General features: G+C 38.2%; 2 protein-coding genes and 1 long non-coding RNA gene across 5 annotated transcripts in view; 1 reads left to right on the top strand and 2 right to left on the bottom strand.

Moving 5' to 3' along the window:
• cald1a (caldesmon 1a) overlaps positions 1 to 19,935 on the bottom strand; it is a 60,121-nt gene extending 40,186 nt beyond the window's left edge. For all 3 annotated transcript variants that reach the window (XR_013278899.1, XM_077499093.1, XM_077499090.1), the window contains exon 1: positions 19,799 to 19,935. Coding sequence is in view for 2 of the 3 variants with exons in the window: in XM_077499093.1 (XP_077355219.1) it covers positions 19,799 to 19,819 (21 nt within the window). In the remaining variant the exon portion in view is untranslated. The remainder of the gene's footprint in view (positions 1 to 19,798) is intronic.
• Positions 12,820 to 18,608, top strand: LOC144004107 (uncharacterized). Its single transcript, XR_013279207.1, has 8 exons — positions 12,820 to 14,316; positions 14,926 to 15,067; positions 15,193 to 15,270; positions 15,344 to 15,414; positions 15,529 to 15,580; positions 15,695 to 15,757; positions 16,194 to 16,373; positions 18,306 to 18,608. It is a non-coding gene; the product is annotated as an uncharacterized LOC144004107 (long non-coding RNA).
• Positions 19,896 to 22,022, bottom strand: part of LOC144003168 (uncharacterized) — a 199,899-nt gene continuing 197,772 nt past the window's right edge. The window contains exon 5 of the mRNA XM_077499095.1: positions 19,896 to 19,936. The gene's annotated coding sequence lies outside the window, so the exon portion shown is untranslated. The remainder of the gene's footprint in view (positions 19,937 to 22,022) is intronic.

Genomic DNA, 22,022 nt, shown 5'->3' on the forward strand with positions numbered 1-22,022 from the left:
ATTCAACTCTACAGTGCTTTACTGGAGAGTGGAGACTCAGCTCCTCTCGGAATCTCAGAATGCAGGAATAGTAGTCATGCACAGAGGTTGAAGAATATATGCCATATATATATTACATAATCTGCCAACATGTGTTTCTGCATTGCTTGTGGTCAGAAAACCACACCAGCACATCATAGATATATTCTCTAGGATGCTGCGTTGGCCCAGCCTCCACCAGTTTTTCCTCCGGCTTCTTCCTACTCAGGCATAGTTCACCATCTTTCTCAACATTTTCAAGCCTTCTGCCATTCCATCCCATTTGTATAGGGTTAGTTACCTCCCCAGTTCTCTCAGCCCATAGAGAAGCCTCTGTGTCTGGACGTTAACTCATTAATTAATCACAAAAAATTATCACATTCACTCCCAACGCCCTTCGCCCCTGGCTGTTTTACTAACTTTTGACAGATTTTTCAAGGCCCACAGACTATTGTGTTCTATTGCTGTAAAAACACTACCAAAAGTCTCTTCTTTCATCAGAAAAAAAAAGTATATTGGTATCTGTTTCCGTTTTGCAGCAATTCACATTAGAATATAGCTAATTTTCATCGATATTTACATTTCTGGTGAAAACATTGTCAAAAAGAGCTTGTTATAACATGGCCCTGGTTGATCTCTAATACTCTGCTCCCACCTGCTGGCCGGTTTTGTAATAACATTCTCTCCAGTTCCGAGGCTGCATCAAAGGCTTCTGTATGCTCTAGCATAAAACAACATTTAAAAAAAACAAAAAAAAACAAAAAAAACGCATAAATATGTCTTTGGGAGCAAATGAGTTAATCATGTATTACCGCAGATGATCCTTTAGCTTACGGCGGATGATTATTTTAAATGTAAGACAGGTTGTGTTTTAAGCAATAAACATAACTAAATGCATTAAAGTAAAGCATTTAATAAATGTTTGCTTATGATATTCAAAATATTTGTTCATATCACACTATTGGGTTCATTTCCCCCCCCCCATTTTAAAGATGCAAGTAATTAACTGATTAGAAAAAGGAGGTAAATGTTGAAAAAAACAACACATAAGTGCCCTTTAAAATTTGCCGTACCAAAAATTTTGATTAAAAAAAAGCCTTTTTAATTAAGCGATTAATCATGATTCATCAAAATTCTAAGATGTGATTAATTTGATTTAAAAATGTTATCGTTTGATAGTTCCAGTATAAATACATATATAACGTACATAGATACATAGAACTAAAGTATGTATAATTACAGTGCAATCAGCAGGCATGTTGCACGATAATACATTTATACAAATGCTGCCACACCACTGCGGTGCATCCCTCGTTTGTGTCCTGCCCCGTGATGCATGCCATTCCCATCTATTCCCGTCATAGCACAATAGACACTATCTAGTAAAAACAGAGTACAGCCCAAAACGAATTGAATGGGCTGATAAGTTCTTTGAATGACATTGAACTGCACTGAACTCCGTGAATTGTGTGCTGCATAAGAGTGAGCCAGTAAAACTGGCAGCGACACACTTGGGCCAGAAGGAATGGAATAGGAAAAGTGACATTTCTTAATGGGAATACTGAACAAGTCAGCAGAAAATTCTGGGGTGTAAACCCATCAAATTCCAAGCCCATGCTCAGCCACCCTGCTTGACAGCGAGAAGCAAAAATGACACACCTTTGTTGAAACAGCATATCCGTTTTGTCTTTGTGAGGGAAGAGAGCTCACTTCTTCATCCAGAAAACACATTCCAGTCGTCTCATAGCTGAGGTTCCTTTCTGGGCGAAGCTTTATTAGCTCCACAGCAGCTTTTGTGCATGGCTGTGCCGGTTGTTATTAGAATGGCAGGTAGCCAACGAATTTCCAAACAGTGGTCAATGATAACGGTTCATGTGCATCAGACTTGTTTAATTGCAGAGTATTCAAATGTCACCTGATACTGCAGGTGTGTTTTTTTTCTTCTGCTCATTGTTCCAGACAGTTTTGTGGACAAAGTGACCAGCAGTGCAAGGACTGGAGACCCTCATATCGGCCCTACTACCGTGGTGTCCCATTCACATTTATGGGTGAAATTCCATTAGAAATAACAAAGCGCTCTTTCTCTGTCCTTTTGTTTCTTTCACGACGCTGTCTGCCTGATAACTTGGAGGCCAGTGAGTTCATTTAATTCAATGGCCCAATGAAACACGACACAATTTCGCTGGTGCCATTTCTTCACTAATATGTGTGTGCTAATTTTAGACTACAGCCTATTAAGACCATGGAATGCCCAATCATCTTTGAATTCCATTAGCATGATGTGGTATTTACCATTAAATTGAGGATAAAATTCAGCTTTAGAGGTTAATATATGTGCGGTATTTAAGCCGACTAATTCCTAAATTTATTGGAATAACACATATCTCAGACAGCCATGAAATTGTAAATAATTGAGAGCCGCTCTTCGGAGGCTGCTCGCTCCGCCGAGGTTGTTGCCGGCACTTTTTTTAGCTGATGGCATAACTGGAAATGAGATTGGGTTCACAAAGCAGCACAACTAAATGGTAAAAAAAAATTCAAAGGTGCAGTTCTGCCCCCCCTCCGAGTTGTGTCCACGGGGGGTTAGCCCATCTCTTCTCACTCCAAACTGCCGCCTCCGCCTGGGTCAATTTAACTCCCAAACACATGGGTGCATGCCTGAACTGTCTTAAACACATACACAGACACCTTAACACATACCTATTCCTCTCCAACCACCACCCACCTTGTGTTTATGTTGACTGACTGCTATTTCATTTCAGGCCAATCCGGAGCCTCATTGCCCAGTTTGGCTTGGCCGGTGTACCATTACTCGTCATTATTATGTCTAACCTGGACTAATAAGTCTCCATTTTCCAAGCTGCTCTCCCAGGTGGCTGTCACGGGGGCTGATTGGTGAGGTGGGCATCACAATCTAACTCACAGTCAGAAAATAAATGGGATGCAAGCCAGATAGAGGAAACATTGTTGAGTGGTGGGTGCGAGTGCATTGGGGAATTTGTTTTTTGTTTTTGTTTTCAATCAAGTTACTTTTAATGAGGTTACTAATTTCCCACCATCGCACAATGTGTGCCCTCTTCAACATGCAATCAATGAACCTTGAATAAATAGTTGAAAGCAACCTCCATTACCCAAGCTGAGTCCAAAAACAACAATATGCTAATGAGTATTCTTCAATAAAGCCAATAAAGAAGTAGAGTACAGATAAACTAGTCATACTGCAGTGTCTGTATTTGGTGTGATCTTTTGAGCTGATACCAAATATTTTAAAAACAGAGCAATTACATCGTGACAAGGATGGAGGTCATAGACAACTTGCCTCGACTTCAACCCGCTCATATGTTTTAAATCTCCTTTGCGTGACATGTGCCATCTTTAATCTGAAGAGAAGGAGCCATTAGTCTAAATGCGGTGGCTAATTAATCCTTGCTGCTGTTCTGTTAAGACGTCATGCTCAATTTGTGTACAAGAGGTGTGTACCGGGTAAATACGCTCTGACCTCGTTCAGCTGTTATTCCTGAAGGGAACGCTGTTAATGGAAGCCACAAATGAGGGACAACTTGGTCTGTATTGGATTTGTTCATCACAGAATTCATCTAAAAAAAATGAATTTTGAATCTGAATCTGAGTGGACAGAAAGTGTGCGCCACCAAGAGGGTTAAACTACAGCAGGGCACATCATATGAATCAACCCTTCGTTTAATAAGTACCATTTGGCTGTCACCTCAGTGGCTATAGAGCCGCACTATTACAGTAAAGCCCCTCCGGTCCAGGGCTTGGGTGATTCAATAAAACCTGACTGAGTGTTTCTTCCAATCACCACTGGCAGGGCTCTGATGAGGTAAAGAGATCTCCCATGCCAACCTCGGCCTTTGCACAGCACCGGCTGATTAAAATGGTTTTCTAAAGCCATATTTTTGTTCTCCCTGCACCCTTGCCAGACACGAGAATAGAATGCAGAGAGACAAAATACAAATGACCCAATAGACGGTGAAATTAATCCACAAAAACCACAAGATCTTATCTGAACAGGATAGAATCCATCCTGAATTTCTTACAAGCTGAATCCTAAATTTAGCACGCAGTCAATGCCCATCATCTGTCTGATACATGATGGGCAGCTGTAGCTCATTTCAATGTGATTGATTTTTTAAGTGTGCCATCCTTCAACCTACCTACCATCAAGAATTTGATAGCTTTTGCAAATGTACATAGGTATAAAAAAATAAAAATACTTGACTAGAACTGACTGTAATGCAAGTCTTTTCCCACAGTCTGGTTTGGTGTCGCCACAAAAAGGACAAAATCAAACTGCAACCAACAATTGAGAGACTGCTGGAAAAAAAAAAAATCATTGATAACCCCCAGACCCACTCTTGGGGATTTGCATGCTGCAAGAACCAAGATAAGGGCAGGCAAAATTCTCTCGGACCCTACACATCCTGGTCACCACCTCTTCCAGCTCCATCCATAGCCACCATCAAACTATCTACAGTACAACCAGCAGACATTCAAATAGCTTTTTCCTCTCTTGCCATCACTTCCTTGAACAGTTGACTCGACATGCATAAGGAATTTCTGCATTATTGCACTTTCAAAATTGTATCACAATTACTGGGCTACTGCTCACTTTCAATAGTGCAAAGACTATCTGCATCACCTGCACAACTGTCAATGTATTGTAATTACAGCACCACTGGTGACCCTGATCATTTGCACAGCTGTCATTGGCGGTAATCTGTACATACATGTACATCATGTCAATGCTTGTTACTGCGATAGTAGTGCGGAGACAAATTCTTTGTGTTTTTTCACATACTTGGCCAATAAAGATGATTCTGTTAATGCTGAAATGGGATGCTGGTATCCATGTCTAAAAGTCTAAGGAAGGCCTCAATGGGGGTATACTTGAACACACTCTCCATTTGTTTGGGGTGTTGATGGAAGAATGGCTCTGCTTTTGATCTTCACTCTTAATCACTTTCACCGACCCCCCCTCGTCTCAACAGGGCAGTGACACGTGAAGTGGAAAGTAATGGCAACAGTGGAGTGTCTCCGCCGCCAGCCTTGTCGGTAAAGCATTCCTGAGCGATCCTCGGAGGCTCGTATGCAAATCTCTGCGAGTATGCTTCTGATTAGGAGGCACAGAAGACTACACTCTATAAATGTGCTCTTAAAACAATTACCGCTACCCCTGACTGCAACTCGGCATGGACCCCAGCTGTGCTGCTGCTTTACGTAGTGGAGACGTACAATACATGCATTGACACCACAAAGTCTATCCATTCCTTGTCTCCTTCTGGTCTAAGGCCTTACACCGACAGGACTGACAATTCTACAGTCAGATATTCACATTCAGGATTTGTGCTGATTTAATAATAGGAATGTCGTCAATATGCTCACCAGCTTGCTTCACACTCTGTGGAATAACAACAACCTACAGTAAATTCAAACTTGGGCTGAGTAGAGTTTTGCAGGACATGAGAAAGATGCCTTGGTTTGTACCAATGTTTTCGGGTAAACAGAGAATAGGATTTCTTGTGGCTGGGCAATGAACCAACAAAAGAAACCAAAAGTCACCCAACACCCTCTTACCTTCCTAATTACACTAATCGGCTCTTCCTGAGTGTTGAAGAAAATATGATAATTGAAAATCCATCATGATAGCGTCATATTTGTTCGAGCTGGTTATAATGTAAAAGAGAATCCAAAATGCTCTCATTTTTGAAGAGCTTCCAAGATACACAAGCAGACTTAGAAGTCTGCTTCATGTGCATATATCCATTTAAGGACAAGGTGATTGTTTTTATGTGTATGATGTCACTCCTCGCCGCCGTTGGACAAATCTCACGCGTTATGGCTGCCATCCAGCATGTAGTTCACACTCGCCAAGCAAATACACACACACACACATAACCTTCGTAAGCCACCAGCATAAATCCAGCAAGCCTATTAGTGACCCACACACTGGCCTGTCTGTCCCTAACCCCTCCAGCACTCTCTTTTTTTTTTTTCCTTGTGCGACTCAGAGCGGTTAACCTTGCTCGCTGTGTAAACACATGACCTCACTGATCATGTGTTTAGACTCAAAAGGTATTTTTCACACACACATCCCTGAGATTTACCTCATCCTATTCCCTCCACAGTCTTTAAATTCCCGATCAATCATAAAATATGGGGTTTAAAACAATGTGACACGCTTTTGATTGGCTAACACAAGGAAATATCGATGTACAGAATGAGTTAAATATAACACATTCTTAAGTGGTGTATGAGAGTTTTCAAAATGAAAGTTGTAATGGTGGTGAAGGAGAGCAATGGCGCAAGAAAGCTGCTTCCACAGAGTCGAGCTGTGCACGTCTGCGGTCCCGCTGGGAGGACGCAAAAGGAAAGCACAAGGCCAATCAGCTAACAGAGACATTTCCTGTGCTTGTTTTATCAGATGAGAAGAAGCCCAAAGGCTAAATGTTCCTGTCGAAAACACTGTACATTTCTCCCAATAACCTGCTTTGGGAAATGAATATGCAACATTGCGCGATGACATCAGAAGCGCCGCTTTGGAGAGCTGACCTCACTCTCAATCAATCATCCACAAAAACGACATGAAATGTGAGGAAGAAAGTATTTTACCTTTTAAGAAAAAAAAAAAGAAATGCTGCCTTGCTGAGATTAAAAATCATCACCTACTAAAAAAAAACAACTAAGAAAAGATTACAAATGTCTTGTTTCACCGCTTTGAAACTTCTGGCGGAGCTGGGCATCTGGCGGCAAACAGATGGTGGACCAACATGCCAATTACCAATGCCGACATGCCATGCTGCTTATTAGGCAATCTGGCTCGGAGTGATAGCGCTTTAAAGGCAGAAAAACAACATGAATGGAAGGTTGATATCGCTAGCGTTTTCTCAGTCTGATGAAAGCCTGCTGAAAGTCAAGCCTACCTGATGATTGGTCTAGGCCTAAGGACAAAAGTGTCCGTTTAATCTGAAATAAGTTTCTTCAGGGAGGCTATGTGAATGTAGTTTGATTAAATGGTACTTCATTTATATTGTGCTTTTCCACAGGCCCTCAATGAGCTTTACATTCGACGACTGATGACGCAGCATCAGGAGTAACCGGGTGTTCAGTGCTTGCTCAAGGATACTTCAACATTGTCACAATGGCATGGGATTGAACCCACAACCTCTAGGTTCCGAGATGACCACACCACAAACCCCAAATCTAACACCCAAATGCAGTTGTGCGCTAAGTGTCACAACACACCAGACTCAGCTTGACTAATGGGGATTGAAATGAGTCAGCATTCTCCTTCAGCCAAGAGACAGCACGAGTCCAATTGCAGAAAAATGTTAGATTATCCAACGGCGGCGTGTGGATGCTCACCAATAGAATTGCGCCACATCAGCTTGGCTGCATTATGATGAAAAACAAATACGCTAAACTACGCTGAGGGAAATGTCATGGTAAGGGAGGGGCGACGGTGGTCTCAAATCTCAAATAACAGGATTTCTATATCACAAACATCTGCAAAGCACTTACGGTGTATTTTCCACAACCTAACTAAACACTGTCTAATGTTTCATGCCCTCGTGTGATTTCACTAACAATTAGGTAGTGCGACCGCTTTCACTTGTTACCCAGAGAAGAGTTAAGATTTATTTTTCCTATTCCAGACATGGCTGTGGGTCCAAAACGGTGTGGTTCTGGTTGCACAGCATTCAAATTACATGCTATCCAATTCAGAAAAGTGGGGAGAGTGTTTTTTGATAGCCGCAGACCCCATAAGCTTCTTGTCAAATCATAATCACACTCACAAACCACCCTTAAAGTGCATTTGGCTAAATGATTTTGAAAATATTGGAAATGTAATTGCGATTTGTGTTGTCCTTTTCTTTTCTTTTTTCTTTTTGTTTTTATGAAAAAGAAATAAATTAATCCGTATTACAATAATAATTATCTCATTCATAATACGTTTTGGTTTTATATGTTACGCTTATGCTAAAATAAGACAAATGAACCATCAATTAATATGATGCAGTTTGCAAATTTGATTACAACAATAACACTGGTCAAAAGCCATTTTTATTCAGAGATGACTTTGTGTGTCCTTAAATGTATTTTTTAAAAAAACAAATATTTTTTTTTTCCCCACATCAAGTTTGATATTTTCTTTTTTATTTATTTATTTATTTTTTATGGTTTGACCAATAAAAGGATTTTACCTTGTGGAGTAATTTATAGACTATCATGTTTTAGAAAAATAAAAAATAAAAAATAAAATCTACCTGTTGCTAAACCTAACCCCTCATTTGCAAACATTAAATAATAAATATATTGCTATATTACATATTATATTTTTGTTGTGGTTGAAAACAGTGCAAAAAAGTATCTAAAAAAGTTTACTAGCATCTCTGATGAAAAATTCAGTTAAAATGTGTTAACCAGTGTAATGTAAACACATCTGTGGATGAATCATTTTGACATTTCATGTTTCATGAAACAATGAAATGTAAACATGTTGGAACTCACTTTTTAAGCATTGAACATGCATATAAAACCTACCTGAGTTGTCCCCCCCCCCCAAATAACATTCTACTACATAGTGATTTGAATTTGATTAATTGTTCAGTCCTACATTTATCACAAAGCATGAATATTCTCAAGAGAAACACGCTGCAATGAAAGCAGGTGAAAGGTTAAAAAGGGCAGAAGACAGGAAACATAGCTGACATAGTTTCACTGGTCCATAATGAGAAGAAACCCGGATAACAGTGCTGGCACCTGCTGCGAGGAAACGACGTATGTTTGGCTACTCCGTCTGCATGCAGTGACTGGAAACTGGATTTGGGAAGAACATATTGTACATTAAAAATCTATTTTCCATCATATTCCACTTGAGTTGGCAGCTGCTGCTCAGTAGTGGTAAGAAAACGGTGGATTCCTTCTTTGGAACTCGATACACTGCTGGATTAAGGGGCTCTGGTCCGGTATCAAACTTGCATGCATGCACTGCACGTGTGGACGCATGTTGATGATGACGTTAATGAGGCGGACGGAGGGTCACCGGATCCACATTTTTTTTTTGTGTGCTTTAATCAGATGGAGGAGGGTATAAGCGCGAGTTAGAGCGAGGGAGTGAGTGTACAGTTACAGGAGGCCTTCAACCACACATTGCAAGTCCAGACTCCGGAAATGCATGGCAACGTTCCCTACATCCTGCCTGCCCGGCCCAAACGCCAACACTGCCAAAGCCCTGTTATCGCCCTCTGCAATTACCGCCACAGTGACAATTACACAATCCTGCTGTGCACGCCTCATTATACTGTAAAACATTATGGGCAAAGGGACGCCGAATTTTATTAGATTTTTCCTTGTGCACCTGGTTGATGATGTCATGTTGGGAGGTAGCGCCAAGCAAGGTGTAAAGAGTTCAACTCAAGTCCAGGCTAAATGGCCGGACTGGTCTGTTTGACAGAGTGATCCTGTAGTTTGGAATTCAAACACATTTCCTATCTTCAGACACTTCATTAGGTACACCTGCACAGACCAGTGAGATCCAATACTGCAGTAGAGCTGCATCAACAATTCCGCAATGACAAAAGATGATGCACTGTCAGAGAGGCATTAATTGGATTTATTTTTGTGGTTGGAGTTTGCAGCGGTGGCAAAATATTAGAAACAGCTGTCAGTATGATGCAATGCAGTTCTTCGTCACTGCAATCCAATAATAAATACAGTTTTGTACGATGTGCTCCTTTTGGAATTGTTTTGAAACCTTCTATCCATTCATCTTGACCACTTATTCCTCACAAGGGTCGTGGGGGTGCTGGAGCCTATCTCAGCTGGCTTTGGGCAGTAGGCGGGGTACACCCTGGGCTGGTGGGCAGGGCACACACGAGACCAACAACCATCCACACTCACAAGCACACCGAGGGACAATTCAGAGCGCCCAATTAACCTGCCATGCATGTCTTTGGAATGTGGGAGGAGACCGGAGTACCCGGAGAAGACCCACGCAGGCACGGGGAGAACATGCAAACTCCACCCAGGAAGGCCGGAGCCTGGACTCGAACCCGAGTCCTCAGAACTGGGAAGCGGACGTGCTAACCACCCGCCCTGTTTTTAAACCTTTCATGCACAAAATATGATAACCTACATTGGGATTTTTTCCTCAACTGTTTTTATTACTCTTTAGGCATGAAAAGAAATCACGTTCATTTTGTTTGTTTTTTTTCTTTTTAAAACATAAATTTTTTAAGGAGTTGGTGACATGTCCACTCGGGTGGATAACATGCATTTGAGCAACTGATGAAATATGTTTGAAAGAAAAGAATTTAAAAAAAATGTAAACACTGTAGAAAATACCTGTTTGATTTTTAGCATTGTGTTCACATATTTTTAACATATTTCAAAACTACTACATGTATTGCAAAAACATTTACCCATAGAAAAATGAACTTTTTATGAAGTACAGATAGTAATTTTCTTTTTTCTGGCAACCATTCATCTTCGCGGCCGCTGTCATCATTCCCACTTGAGTCAGATGGAATGTGGTAGGTTTTGCGACCATTTGCACCTAACCACTACAAAACATAAGGACCAGGATCCACTCTCGTGAGGACTAAAATCCATAAAATATTGCTATAATAAAGATTAAATGATGATTTAAAACAAAAAAATAAAATAATAATAATTATAATAATAATATTGCAGGTGAAGTACAGGGTGTTCCAAAATGTTAGACCCCATTTCGTAGGCCAATAATTTTGACAATTTTCGTTGGAATAACCTCAAATTTTCACAGCTTGTGTAGAAACGTTTCACGTTTTTGTGTGTAACATCAAGCTTACACAAAACACAGAAAAGGAAGTTCTGAACATCCTAAAAAGCACTTGGGCTGTAATTCCAAAATATAACCTGTCACTTGGTGTTGAACATTTATGAAAATCTGTCATAGAACCAACAAATAGCTGTACTTTTCTTTGTAAATTTAACCAATAAAACTTATGACCTTCAACATAAAGTGTATTTAGTTTCATTAAGATCCATCAAGTAGTTTCCGAGATATGGGCATTTAGAATGGGGTCAACCATTTTGGAACACCCTATATTTTCAAAAGCAACGTTACAGGAACACTAGTTGTAGTCACAATACAGTTAATGATGTCCAAAGTGCAATTTAGTAGACTCATGATCAATCGCCATTTCCTCAAATTAAAAAATCAATAATTGGATATTTTAACAATTGTATTACTCCTCAGTTGTTGCTTGATGTCCCAATATATGTTTTATTTGCAAGGGCCTCCTGGAATAGAAGCTTCCTTGCATGTCACATCTGAACTTCTGTCGGCCATCTTGTTGTCGATCTTTTTTTTTTTTTTTTTTTTTTTGCACTTACAACCATGACCACTGGATGGCACTGTACGTCAAGACTACACTAGTGTCCACTGGAGTGGCTAATGGCCAACTGTGGTTGGTACATTTATATAGGAGAAAACAACGTTTTAATAGCTGTCCACTGTAGTAACCACTATTGGTTAAAAGGTTTTAAATAGAGTGGACTGAGTAAAACTAAGAAAGAAAGAAAAAAAAAGAAACACAACCCTAATTTCTGAATGCACTAAAAAGTGCAATTAAGACATCACAACAGTTTTTGACAGTTACATAAATTACATGTAATAGTGTTTACTGCAATACTTGTTTGTTAAAAAAATAAAAAAAATAAATAAAAGATATAGCCTATTAAATCCTAATATCGCAAAAAGAAATTTGCAATTTACCTTTCAAAACAATGCTGTATATGCCACGGAAGAGGCGGGACGTGATTTTGCACGACAGTTTGTTTCTGGTCCGGGTTGCGAACGAGGAACCGAGGGGCACAAAGTCGGAAGTACAAGTATTTTTGATGCAGCCCACACGTCGCAAACCGAACCGGAAACAAACTGATGCGCAAAAACAGTCCCGCCTCTTCCGTGGCATATACCCCATTCACTGGGTGAGCTTTTGTTTTGGAGCGTACAAGTGTATCTAATGTTGGGTTATATCATCCCCAAGACATTTGGGAATGTCTGAAATCACACAACTGCATCGTCGGCTCCTCCCTCTCATCAGATACTTTCATTTTCAATCACTGTCCCGCCTATGGCCTAAAAAGCATAATAGAGACAAAGGCACTACTGCAGCTCCCTTCCTCCCCTCTCCATCCATGCATACATTTCACACATATTAGTGTGTGACAAAGCTCCGATCAAAGAATTGAAGGCCAACTCAAGTTCAGTATTAGTAGGGGGACAGTTTTTGCTTCAGGGGGCGAGAGATCACAAAGAAGGTGTTACTTTGAAACCAGATAGTATGAGGATTCATATGCTTTTATTGTCTTTATATGTTATCTTAGTGCCATATTCTTAATTAAAAAAAAGTTTTCAGGATGGCATAATGCTGTAAAATAAATAAAAACATAAATAAATAAATAAATAAGTGACTTCCCAGATAGCAAAAGATGTTTATTCAACGTTGAATTAGGGTTAAAATGGATGATTTTTGGTTACGGTTGAAGATTGATTGGTCAATCAACATTGATTCAACAGCATTATGTTAACATTGAAGTTTGTGTTTAAAAGATAACATTGAATCAACGTTGTATTTTGGTTGAATTAAAACGTTTGAAAGGTCAATGTTTAATTAACGTTGAATCTATGTTTGCCCTTCTTGTTTTTTTTTCCCCTTCAGCTGAGAAATTGACTAGGAGAGGGGGAGGGGAAGTATTTTGGGGACAGGTTGATGGGTGGGGGGTGTTAGAGTCTTTAAACATTTATAATAAATATAAAACATAAAGCTAACTACTTTGCGGATTTCATTTATTGCGGGTATTTTTTGGTACCTAACCCCAGCGGAAAACGAGGGAACACTGTATTTGCAAAACTTGTAAATTATTTGAATGTACTCGAAACACCTGGCATTTCCACCAAATAAACTGTACACGTTAGAGTTTCTAGTTTGTGCATTTCAGCCCAGTCATCAAAAATATGTGCCCACATCCGGCATAAGTCCGGCACAGGTGGCATTCAGTCGACACTGGCATAAGGCATGTGGGCCGAACATGGCCCAGGAGCAGCAAAGGTGGCACTGGCTTGACTCTGGCAAACAGGATGTGGGCCAGTTGCTGTGTGACGCATCTGGCCCAGCTATCAATTTACAACTCTGGGCCACATATGTATTGCCAGTCTTGTCCCACTCTTAAATGCAGTTTCAGATTTATTTATTTTTTCTACACACATTTTTTTACACATACTTATTTGCATAACAGATGTTAAGAAGAATTTTAATACATCATCACACAGACATTTCAATATGTTTCTGGTCAAACAATCAAAGTTTGTGTGTGAATTCTGTGAACGAACTTTCATGAAGCTTCCAGAGAGAAGTTCTTCGAACGTGCGTTCACCATTTCTTTGTAGCGATTCAAGGGTAAGTATTTAATTTTCCTATGTTTTACATTTGATATTTTATGGCTTCATATTGACACAACTACTGAATTGACTTCACAGACATTGGTGTGTGCGTGCGTGCGTGTGTGGTTATCTAAATTTTCCCGTTAATAGTTTCAATGCCATAATATTTAGTTAGGTGCACTCACTGGCTGATCAGAGAAAATCTCATTTTATCTGACCAGTTTTGTTTCAACCTGCAACGCATAAACTTTAAGTCTAACAATTCTAAAATAAAAACAACTATGAATATTCATATGAAAGAGATAATTATTTACATTTAGTGGAAATCTGATTCAGAGGTAAAGCTTTTAGGGGGCAATATTGTAATGAAGCTATTTTATTGAGACGCAACTCTGCGAGTATAATCATATAAAAAGGTACCAAATTATCACTAGCACCAAATATTACATTGTTCTGGGATAATATTCAGCTTGTATTGTAAAATATGCAGAGCTTGAATTATGTATTTTTTATAGTGCTGTACGTGTGATATGTACATTGTGTGCATAATATTATATTAAAAAAATACAAAAGAGGAATGACTTATGCGTTACACACATTTCCCAGGTTATGTTTTAAAAATCTATTATATATCTCATACAATTTTAATTTCATCGAGTTGATTTAAATATCTACTGTACTTTCTAACGTTATTGGATCGCTGTTCCACAGTACGCCACTAGATGGCGGGACATGCTACTAACCAGACTGACACACACAGTCATACACAGCGTAGAAGAAGAAGAATTTCAAATTGCCGACAGCCGTGCTAAGAGCGGGAATCCAAACGTCGACGTTCTGTGTTTCAGGTCGGTAAAAGTTACATTAAATAAAACAAATATGTATCACCATGTCCATTGTCAGTTGGGTCGCTAAGCATATTGGTCTTTAGAGGTGGTTTTAGTGAAGAAATTGTTTCGAATGATCCTAAACGTTGAAGCTAAGTTGCTAATTCCGACGGCCTCTTAACAATGAGAGTTACTACAAGCCTATCTGTGTGCTATGTTGCTGATATGCTAGTAAGCTAACGAACTACACTGAAGCGCTACAGGAGCGTTTACATGAAGAATGTATCTTTTTTCAGTCGTTTTTAACAGGCTGGTTTAACAGTTGAAGATAGAACATTGAATAGCGTTTTCTTTTAGGTTTAGTTTTTAAAGTAAATTAAGTCCACTTGTATAGTAATGTAAGGTTTATCTGTAATTTGTTTAACTTCTGTATATAACTTAATTCATCACGAAATCTAGTCGAATCATGCTTCAGGATATTTATTTGTTGAGGGAAGTAAAAGTATTTTTTTAGTAATTACTAATTATTGAGCCTATAATGAACACATTTTTTTCACACTGTAATAAAACAAATGTGTAAATGTTGTACTTTGTTGCTTTTAATATCATTTGTTGTCTGTTGATGTACAGGTTACTTGTGCTGTTTTGACGAGTCACATGGCGTACAGGTGGTGCCAGCGTCTTCGAAACCAGATGGCTAATTAGTAATTTACTACTTATTCAAACTAAGAAGGCATGTTGTACCTTGGCCAGAGCTTGGTGAACCTCTTTGGTAAGTAAACAAGTGAACAAACACTCAAAATATTCATTTCTAAGAATCTGAAGAAAGCTTAGGTGAACTACCTTTCACCACATCCAAATGTTGAAATTAGTGACTGAGAATATAACTTGGCACAGGTTTAATGGGGAAGGAGAACATGCAGAGGTCTGTCTTACCTATAAGGAGGAAGAGGGCAAAGTGCAAATTTTTTTAAGGTAATGTTGGTATGTTTTCAGAATTCATAATATAAGATAACATAATAATTAATAGAATATCGGTTGTGCTCAGGTTTCAGGCTCTGAGTGTTTCTTCAAAATGTTCTGTCCACAAAATCCATTCTGAGGAGTAGCGCAAGACAGGTAAATGATTCTGCGCACTGTACTACATGATTGTGATGATATTATTGCGGTAACACATTGCTGACTTGTACAGTAAGTTTGAAACTTACATGCTGTGTTGTTGATATTGTTTAGGTGCACAACTCACTTTTTCAAGACTACAAACACAATTACAGCTCTACAACAGGTACCTAGACCCATTGTTAATTTAAGTTGTGAGTAATAATAACTACTATGATTATGAAAGAACACAATCACATTGTGAAAAAAAATGTTGAACAGGGTCTTCTGTTTGTTTCAGGCAACCCTTTTTGCGGTGCTTGGGGACCAACCGGAAGAAAGGGAAATACTGTATTCGTAGTTGGTAAGTTTTTCAAAGGTCACTGTTGTAGAACCAAATCATCATAAATCTTAGCACACTTTTTTTATTTTATTTTAATTTTTTTTACCAATTTGTAAGGCATAATTATGGAGGACCAAAACTGCCAAAATTCAAAATAAATAAATGACTAAATAAATAAATAAATAAATTACTAAAAGTGAAAGTAAAAACGGATGAAAAATATACAATTCAAAAATGAAATACAAATGTATTATTTTTATTTTCAGTTTTAGTCATTTAGTTATTTAGTTAGTCATCTGGGGGGTGGAGAGGGGGTGATGTATATGAATATTGCAAAATTTAGTAAAGGTTATGTAATTTACTTAAAAGTAAAATCTTCAGGCATCGGGAGAATTCTATCAACAAAAGTTGAGTGCAAAAATTAAATTAATAATAATAATAATGTCGTCTCTCATAGATTAATCACCTGGCTGTCGTTGAAGGCACCAATTCGGACAACCTAATCAGACGGATGATGGCAACTGTGATGACAAATGCCCTGGGCTGTTAAATGAATACAACTGGGCAGGGAAGCAAGACAAGTGTTGCATTGGCAAGAAGGCATTCAAGGAGACAGTGATGCAAGACTGTATGTTTGGTGAGTTATCGCCTATGTAAACTACTTATTACAACACAGAGTTGAGCAGAATGTTCTGAGCTGCTTTCTTTTGTTGTGTAAAATCACTCCACCTGGGGTATGGAGTCAGAATCCTTCCAATACCCGAAACCTCGTAATAAGGGTTTGACTCTCCGAAAACATTTTTGTATAACTGAAAAATTGTTTTGAATTGTCCAAAAATATTTTTGAATGACTGAAAATTCCCAGAAAAAGCTTTAAAAAAAAAAACACTAAGAAAAGACACATTTTAAAAGTGCGGCTCCACATAGACATTATTTATCTATTAATTAGAGAATGGTCAATTCCGAAATCAATGAAAAAAAAAAAAAAAACATCATTGATACTTCACAAAAACAGCAATTAGTATATGTATCTTTGTCTTTTCATTAATATATTGCAGTCAAGATGGACTCCATCAGGCCAGGGCTCTACACTAACTTTTCCACTACTAGCACTGGTGCGTGTAACATTTTTGGTTGCTCGCACAGCACAGGATTTAGTCGCACCATTATTTGTGGAGGTGCAGCATGACCTGGCTTAGGCATACGCAACTCGATATATTTGCAAAATATTTTATTGGAACACGAGGTTTGCCTGCAACAGCAGTGGCTATCAAAACAAGTCAATCATTTCTAATAAATTATGTCAACATTAGGGGTGTGAATTGCCTAGTACCTGACGATTCGATTCGTATCACGATTCACAGGTCACGATTCGATTCGATACCGATTAATCCCGATATGAATGGTCACGATTCGATACCGATTAATCCCGATACGAATTTATAAATCGATTGTTGCGATTTTTTTTCATTCATATTTAGAAAATACTAATCAGTAAGCTTGTAGAGTGTAAGATTTATATGAAAATGTATTATTTATTTATCTGAAATTTCAGTCTTATAGAGGTTGTAATCTGTTTCATGTTTGAACAGCATTAAAATAAAAATATTAAGGCTTAATGTGCCGTTCATATAACATTCTTCCATGCTCAAGGTGTGAATCCTAAAAAAAAAAAAAAAAAAAAAATCGATTCTGCCGATTATTGAATCGATTCGAGAATCGCGCGATGTAGTATCGCGATATATCGCCGAATCGATTTTTTTAACACCCCTAGTCAACATTATTTTCTTTAGCTCAGTAAAAATCAGTATTTTTTTTTCTTCACCGCTACTCCCCTTACCTTTTCATCTTTATGCTGTCCTCGCTCCGAAGCTTCTAAATTTCACCAGCTAGACAGCGAGTTAACGACGTTCCAAATAACCAGACTTCATTTTCCTTTTGTGCTATTAATTTGAACAATGGCCTCTGACCATTACCCTCTTTAAGTCGTAGTAAAACTAGAAAATAAAATAAACAATGTACCTAACTATACACGACACACTTTCATGCTAGTAGCTAGTTACATTGCACATTCAACATTCTGTAATTGTCCTAATTAACTCATTCACTCCCAAAAACGTATACGTTTTTTAGGTTTTTGTTTGCTAGAGTTTTTGTATGAAGGCTTTGATGCAGTTTCTGACCTGAAGTGGAAGCTTAAAGCGAAAAAAAAAAAAAAAGTGTGCTTCATCTGTTTCATGAATGAAACTTTTTTTTGTAATAACTACCATCGCTTTAAGCTTCCACTTCAGGTCAGAAACTGCATCAAAGCCTTCATACAAAAACTCTAGCAAACAAAAACCTAAAAAAACGTATAAATACGTCTTTGGGAGTGAATGAGTTAACTAAAATAAATCTACAGTGGTTTTTATATTGACATCGCATGTATTTACCAACATTGTCAAATTCAACAAAAAAGTGTTACTTAATACTTACTGATAGTTACTGTAACAACAGAACAGCTTTTTTTCTAAAACAATAAATTGTATTGGATACTAACTCTCTTCTCTTTTGTAATCTTGTCTTTCAGTTGCTGCTCGACAGCTTGACCGTACACTGACTCAGCAGGACTTTGGTGTTACTGTCAAGCATTGGCTGCGTTTTGCTCATGAGTGTAACGGTGGCATCCCAAGCAATGCTAGTGCCTTGGACGCAACTGCGAACGCAAGTCAAAATTTAGTGTGTCTTTTTATGGACTGACGTACAGTCAAAGTGAAATGGTTACCGCTTTATACACTGATGTTCCTACAGTTCATTTCATGTTTATTTCATTCCTTTGTCAAGAAAAAGAATAATACAATAAAAACAAACATTATTTGAGGCAGAAGCCAAACGGGTGTTATTTTCTTTGCCTCCATTCTCCCCAGAATTCAGTTACAAAGTACTGTGTTTTGATTTCTAATAAATGTTTGAATATTAAACATATTTTCTGTCCTAAGATTTTCATACATATGGGGAAGTATGGTTAAGGAAATCAACAAGCTAATAATACATCCAAGTAAGTTGTAAGACATCTGCAGAAACACTAGGTGAAAAACATATGGTAACTTTTTTTTTTCTAGTGGACTAACCCAATATTTTTTGTTAGTTTAAAAAAATTGTTCTATATTAATGTGCATGATAATAGTAATAATAATAATGTACATTTAGATGTAAATTCCAATGTAAATGATGATTAACTTAAAACATTTATTCCTCACATTAATTCACTATAAAAATGCATGTAGGTTCTGATTTAGATGATAGTTGAAACGACATTGATATTGTGTGATATATGGTTACAAAGCAAACGTTGACTCAACATTTTATCAACCTTGCACTTTCTGTATAATTTAAATGTTAGAATTCAATGTAAAATCAACCAAAGATACATGTAGATTCTGATTTAGATGATGGTTGAAACGACATTGATATTGTGTGATTTATGGTTGAAAAGCAAACGTTGACTCAACATTTTATCAACCCTGCGCTTTCTGTTTAATTTAAACGTTAGAATTCAATGTAAAATCAACCAAAGATGCATGTAGATTCTCATTTAGATTATGGTTGAAACGACATTGATATTGAGTGATATATGGTTGGAAAGCAAACGTTGACTCAACATTTTATCAACCTTGCGCTTTCTGTATAATTTAAACTTTAGATCTCAACGTAGATTCAACACTTAAGCCGAACTATATTTCAACGTTGATTCAACCACATTTTGCTATCTGGGTTTATTGTCCAGACTGTGAAAAAGTGCGATCAAAAGTCCAAACCACCATCACAATCACTTATTTTGTATAAAGCGGGTGTGAAAATGAAATTCTAACGCTTCCGTCCTGACTGACAGCGTTATGCATGAGCTCATGAAAAGTTAGGAGAGCGCACAAAGGAGGGAGCGGCTAACGGGCCAAACATGTTCCACAAATACACGCGTCGAGCACCGCTCCCCTTTGTTTCAAAAAGACGCACCGTCCAAGTTTGAATGCGTCACAGTAAAGACGCTGACGACACGGGCTGGGTCGTTTTGCGTGCGCTTACCTGTGGATCGGAACGGGACATGATCTCGTCAGTCGAGTGTGAGGAGAAGAAGGAGAAGCAGAAGTAGAGGCAGCCAGACTGATGTTGCTCCACCGCTCCACGCAGCACTGATAGAAGCCCAGCTCAAGCCCCGCCCCCCTAAAAAAAATAAAAAAAATAAAATGCCAAGTTGGTCAAGTCCGGCGCTGAACTATTTAGCAAATTACACACTTCGTTTCATTCAAACTATTGCGAAACTTTTTTTCCCTGCAGAAGGAAAGGGACTTTCAGCAGTACTGAGCTACATCATCTTTACTTCCTGTTTTTGTAAACTAAATAATATTAACTTTACGAATATAACAGTTTTAAAAACACGTGTTTACCAAGTGCTATGGCCGACAGAATTACGTACACAAAGCACTGGAAGATCGTCATCTTGATAAACAAAAAAGAAAAAAGAAAAAAGATGAATTTCATGTATTTACAGCCATGGAAAAAAAAATTAAGAGACTACCTTGTTGCTCTAATTTCGTGTAATTTATGACACGAAAATTATTTAAAGTGACTGACAGACAAACAAACGAACAAACAAACAAACAAACAAACATGGCATGTCTAAAAGCACCGTTTTGGCAGTACAATGTATATTTAGGTAAGAATTTGATCAGTGATTTTGATTATGAACAAGAAAACCTTTGGAAAATGTCTCGATCATGTCTTATATTCAACTCTTATGAGCTGTTTTTGTTGTCTTTGTGCCTGTTCTCACTCTCTCTTTGACAAGAAAAAGGAGACTAACGTTTATCATACTTTGAAGAAACAAAAAGACAAAAACTCACTCACTATCAAGTTCTGCAAATTGACAATTCCGAATATCCGGGCATTTCTGAAGGAATGGCATATTGTATTGCTTTTGCCGCCTGTGACTAGCATACACACAGATTGTTTAAGTAGTCAAACAACATTTCTTCACATTTTGAACTCAAAATAATCCTCACAAAACAAATTACAACGATCCAAAGTCAATGCTTTTCAATGCGCGAAGAGCTTCCTTTCACCGAGTTGACCACCATTTTGACTAGTGACGTAAGCTCAAAATTGTCAATAGGAGGCAAATATGTGCTTGCTTCAAATAGTTTATTACTCATTCACAGATTCCTGTGACTTTCCTATCATATATAAAACCGAAATAAAAAAAAACAAAGATACTAACTTCGCATAAGCATCAAATTGCATAAACAAATTGCATGATTTCGTCTGCTAGCCTAATGCTAACATAATGCTAAACAATCGTCGATGCTCCGGTAAATAACTGTTGCTTTAGCACACAGGGATCAGCAGCACACACTAACAGAGCATTTATGTTCTCTGCTCTGTGGAAAAAACACATTTTAAACTGTATTGATACTTACACTGACTGGTCCTCTCCCAGTAGACCTCAATGTTGTCCCCAAAACCCACACAAAATGTTCTCTTAAAAATCTACACTTGAACAGAGGCATAATATGACGAAACACAATATTGTGTGGATTCACTGTACTGTGTACTGAAATAATTATCTCAGTTTATTCACAAATGTACTCAATATTGTGCAAATGGGGCTTGTGAAGTGCGCAATGAGTCTGAATGCTAACTGGTTGGAATTTTACAGACAAAAGAAAAACAGACATCAGCTCAAAATAGCAGATGTAGAGCTATTCTGTTGTAAATGAATGCATGAAGTGTTTTTTGTTTTTGCTTTCTTTTATTGAAAAACTTCCATCATTTTGAATGATGACGCTGTGGAAACTAAATCTTCACAGTCGACAAACAGTCCAGATCGTCCTCTATTTGTTATCTGTCAGTCATTTTTCTCGAAAGTGACAAAAACAATAGCTGCACTGTTCTTTTATTCCCTCCCTGTGAATTAACAGCAGCACAGCTTTGTCTTTCCATTAAAAACAATGATGCACTGAACAAAGCCTTGAACTTAAGAGCATTAAGCCACTGGTGCAGAAATGAGCACCATATGCGCCGCCGACGCTCTTTTGCATGTGTCTATTTCAGATAAAGAAAAAAATATGAATGCGGCATGTTGATTGCGTGCATGTGCGGATGTAATTGCGTGCGCGGTAAAATCCAAAGCCGACGTGCATGAGAAGGAAGAGAAACAAAGACAAGAGGGGTGGGCAATGCACAGTTCTTCTCATTCCTGAGTAAAATGATGAATTTCAAGATAAACCCGTCATCCATTGTGCAAGTTCTT

The sequence above is a fragment of the Festucalex cinctus genome, chromosome 16 (assembly GCF_051991245.1).
Source record: "Festucalex cinctus isolate MCC-2025b chromosome 16, RoL_Fcin_1.0, whole genome shotgun sequence".
Classification (NCBI taxonomy): Eukaryota; Metazoa; Chordata; class Actinopteri; order Syngnathiformes; family Syngnathidae; genus Festucalex; species Festucalex cinctus.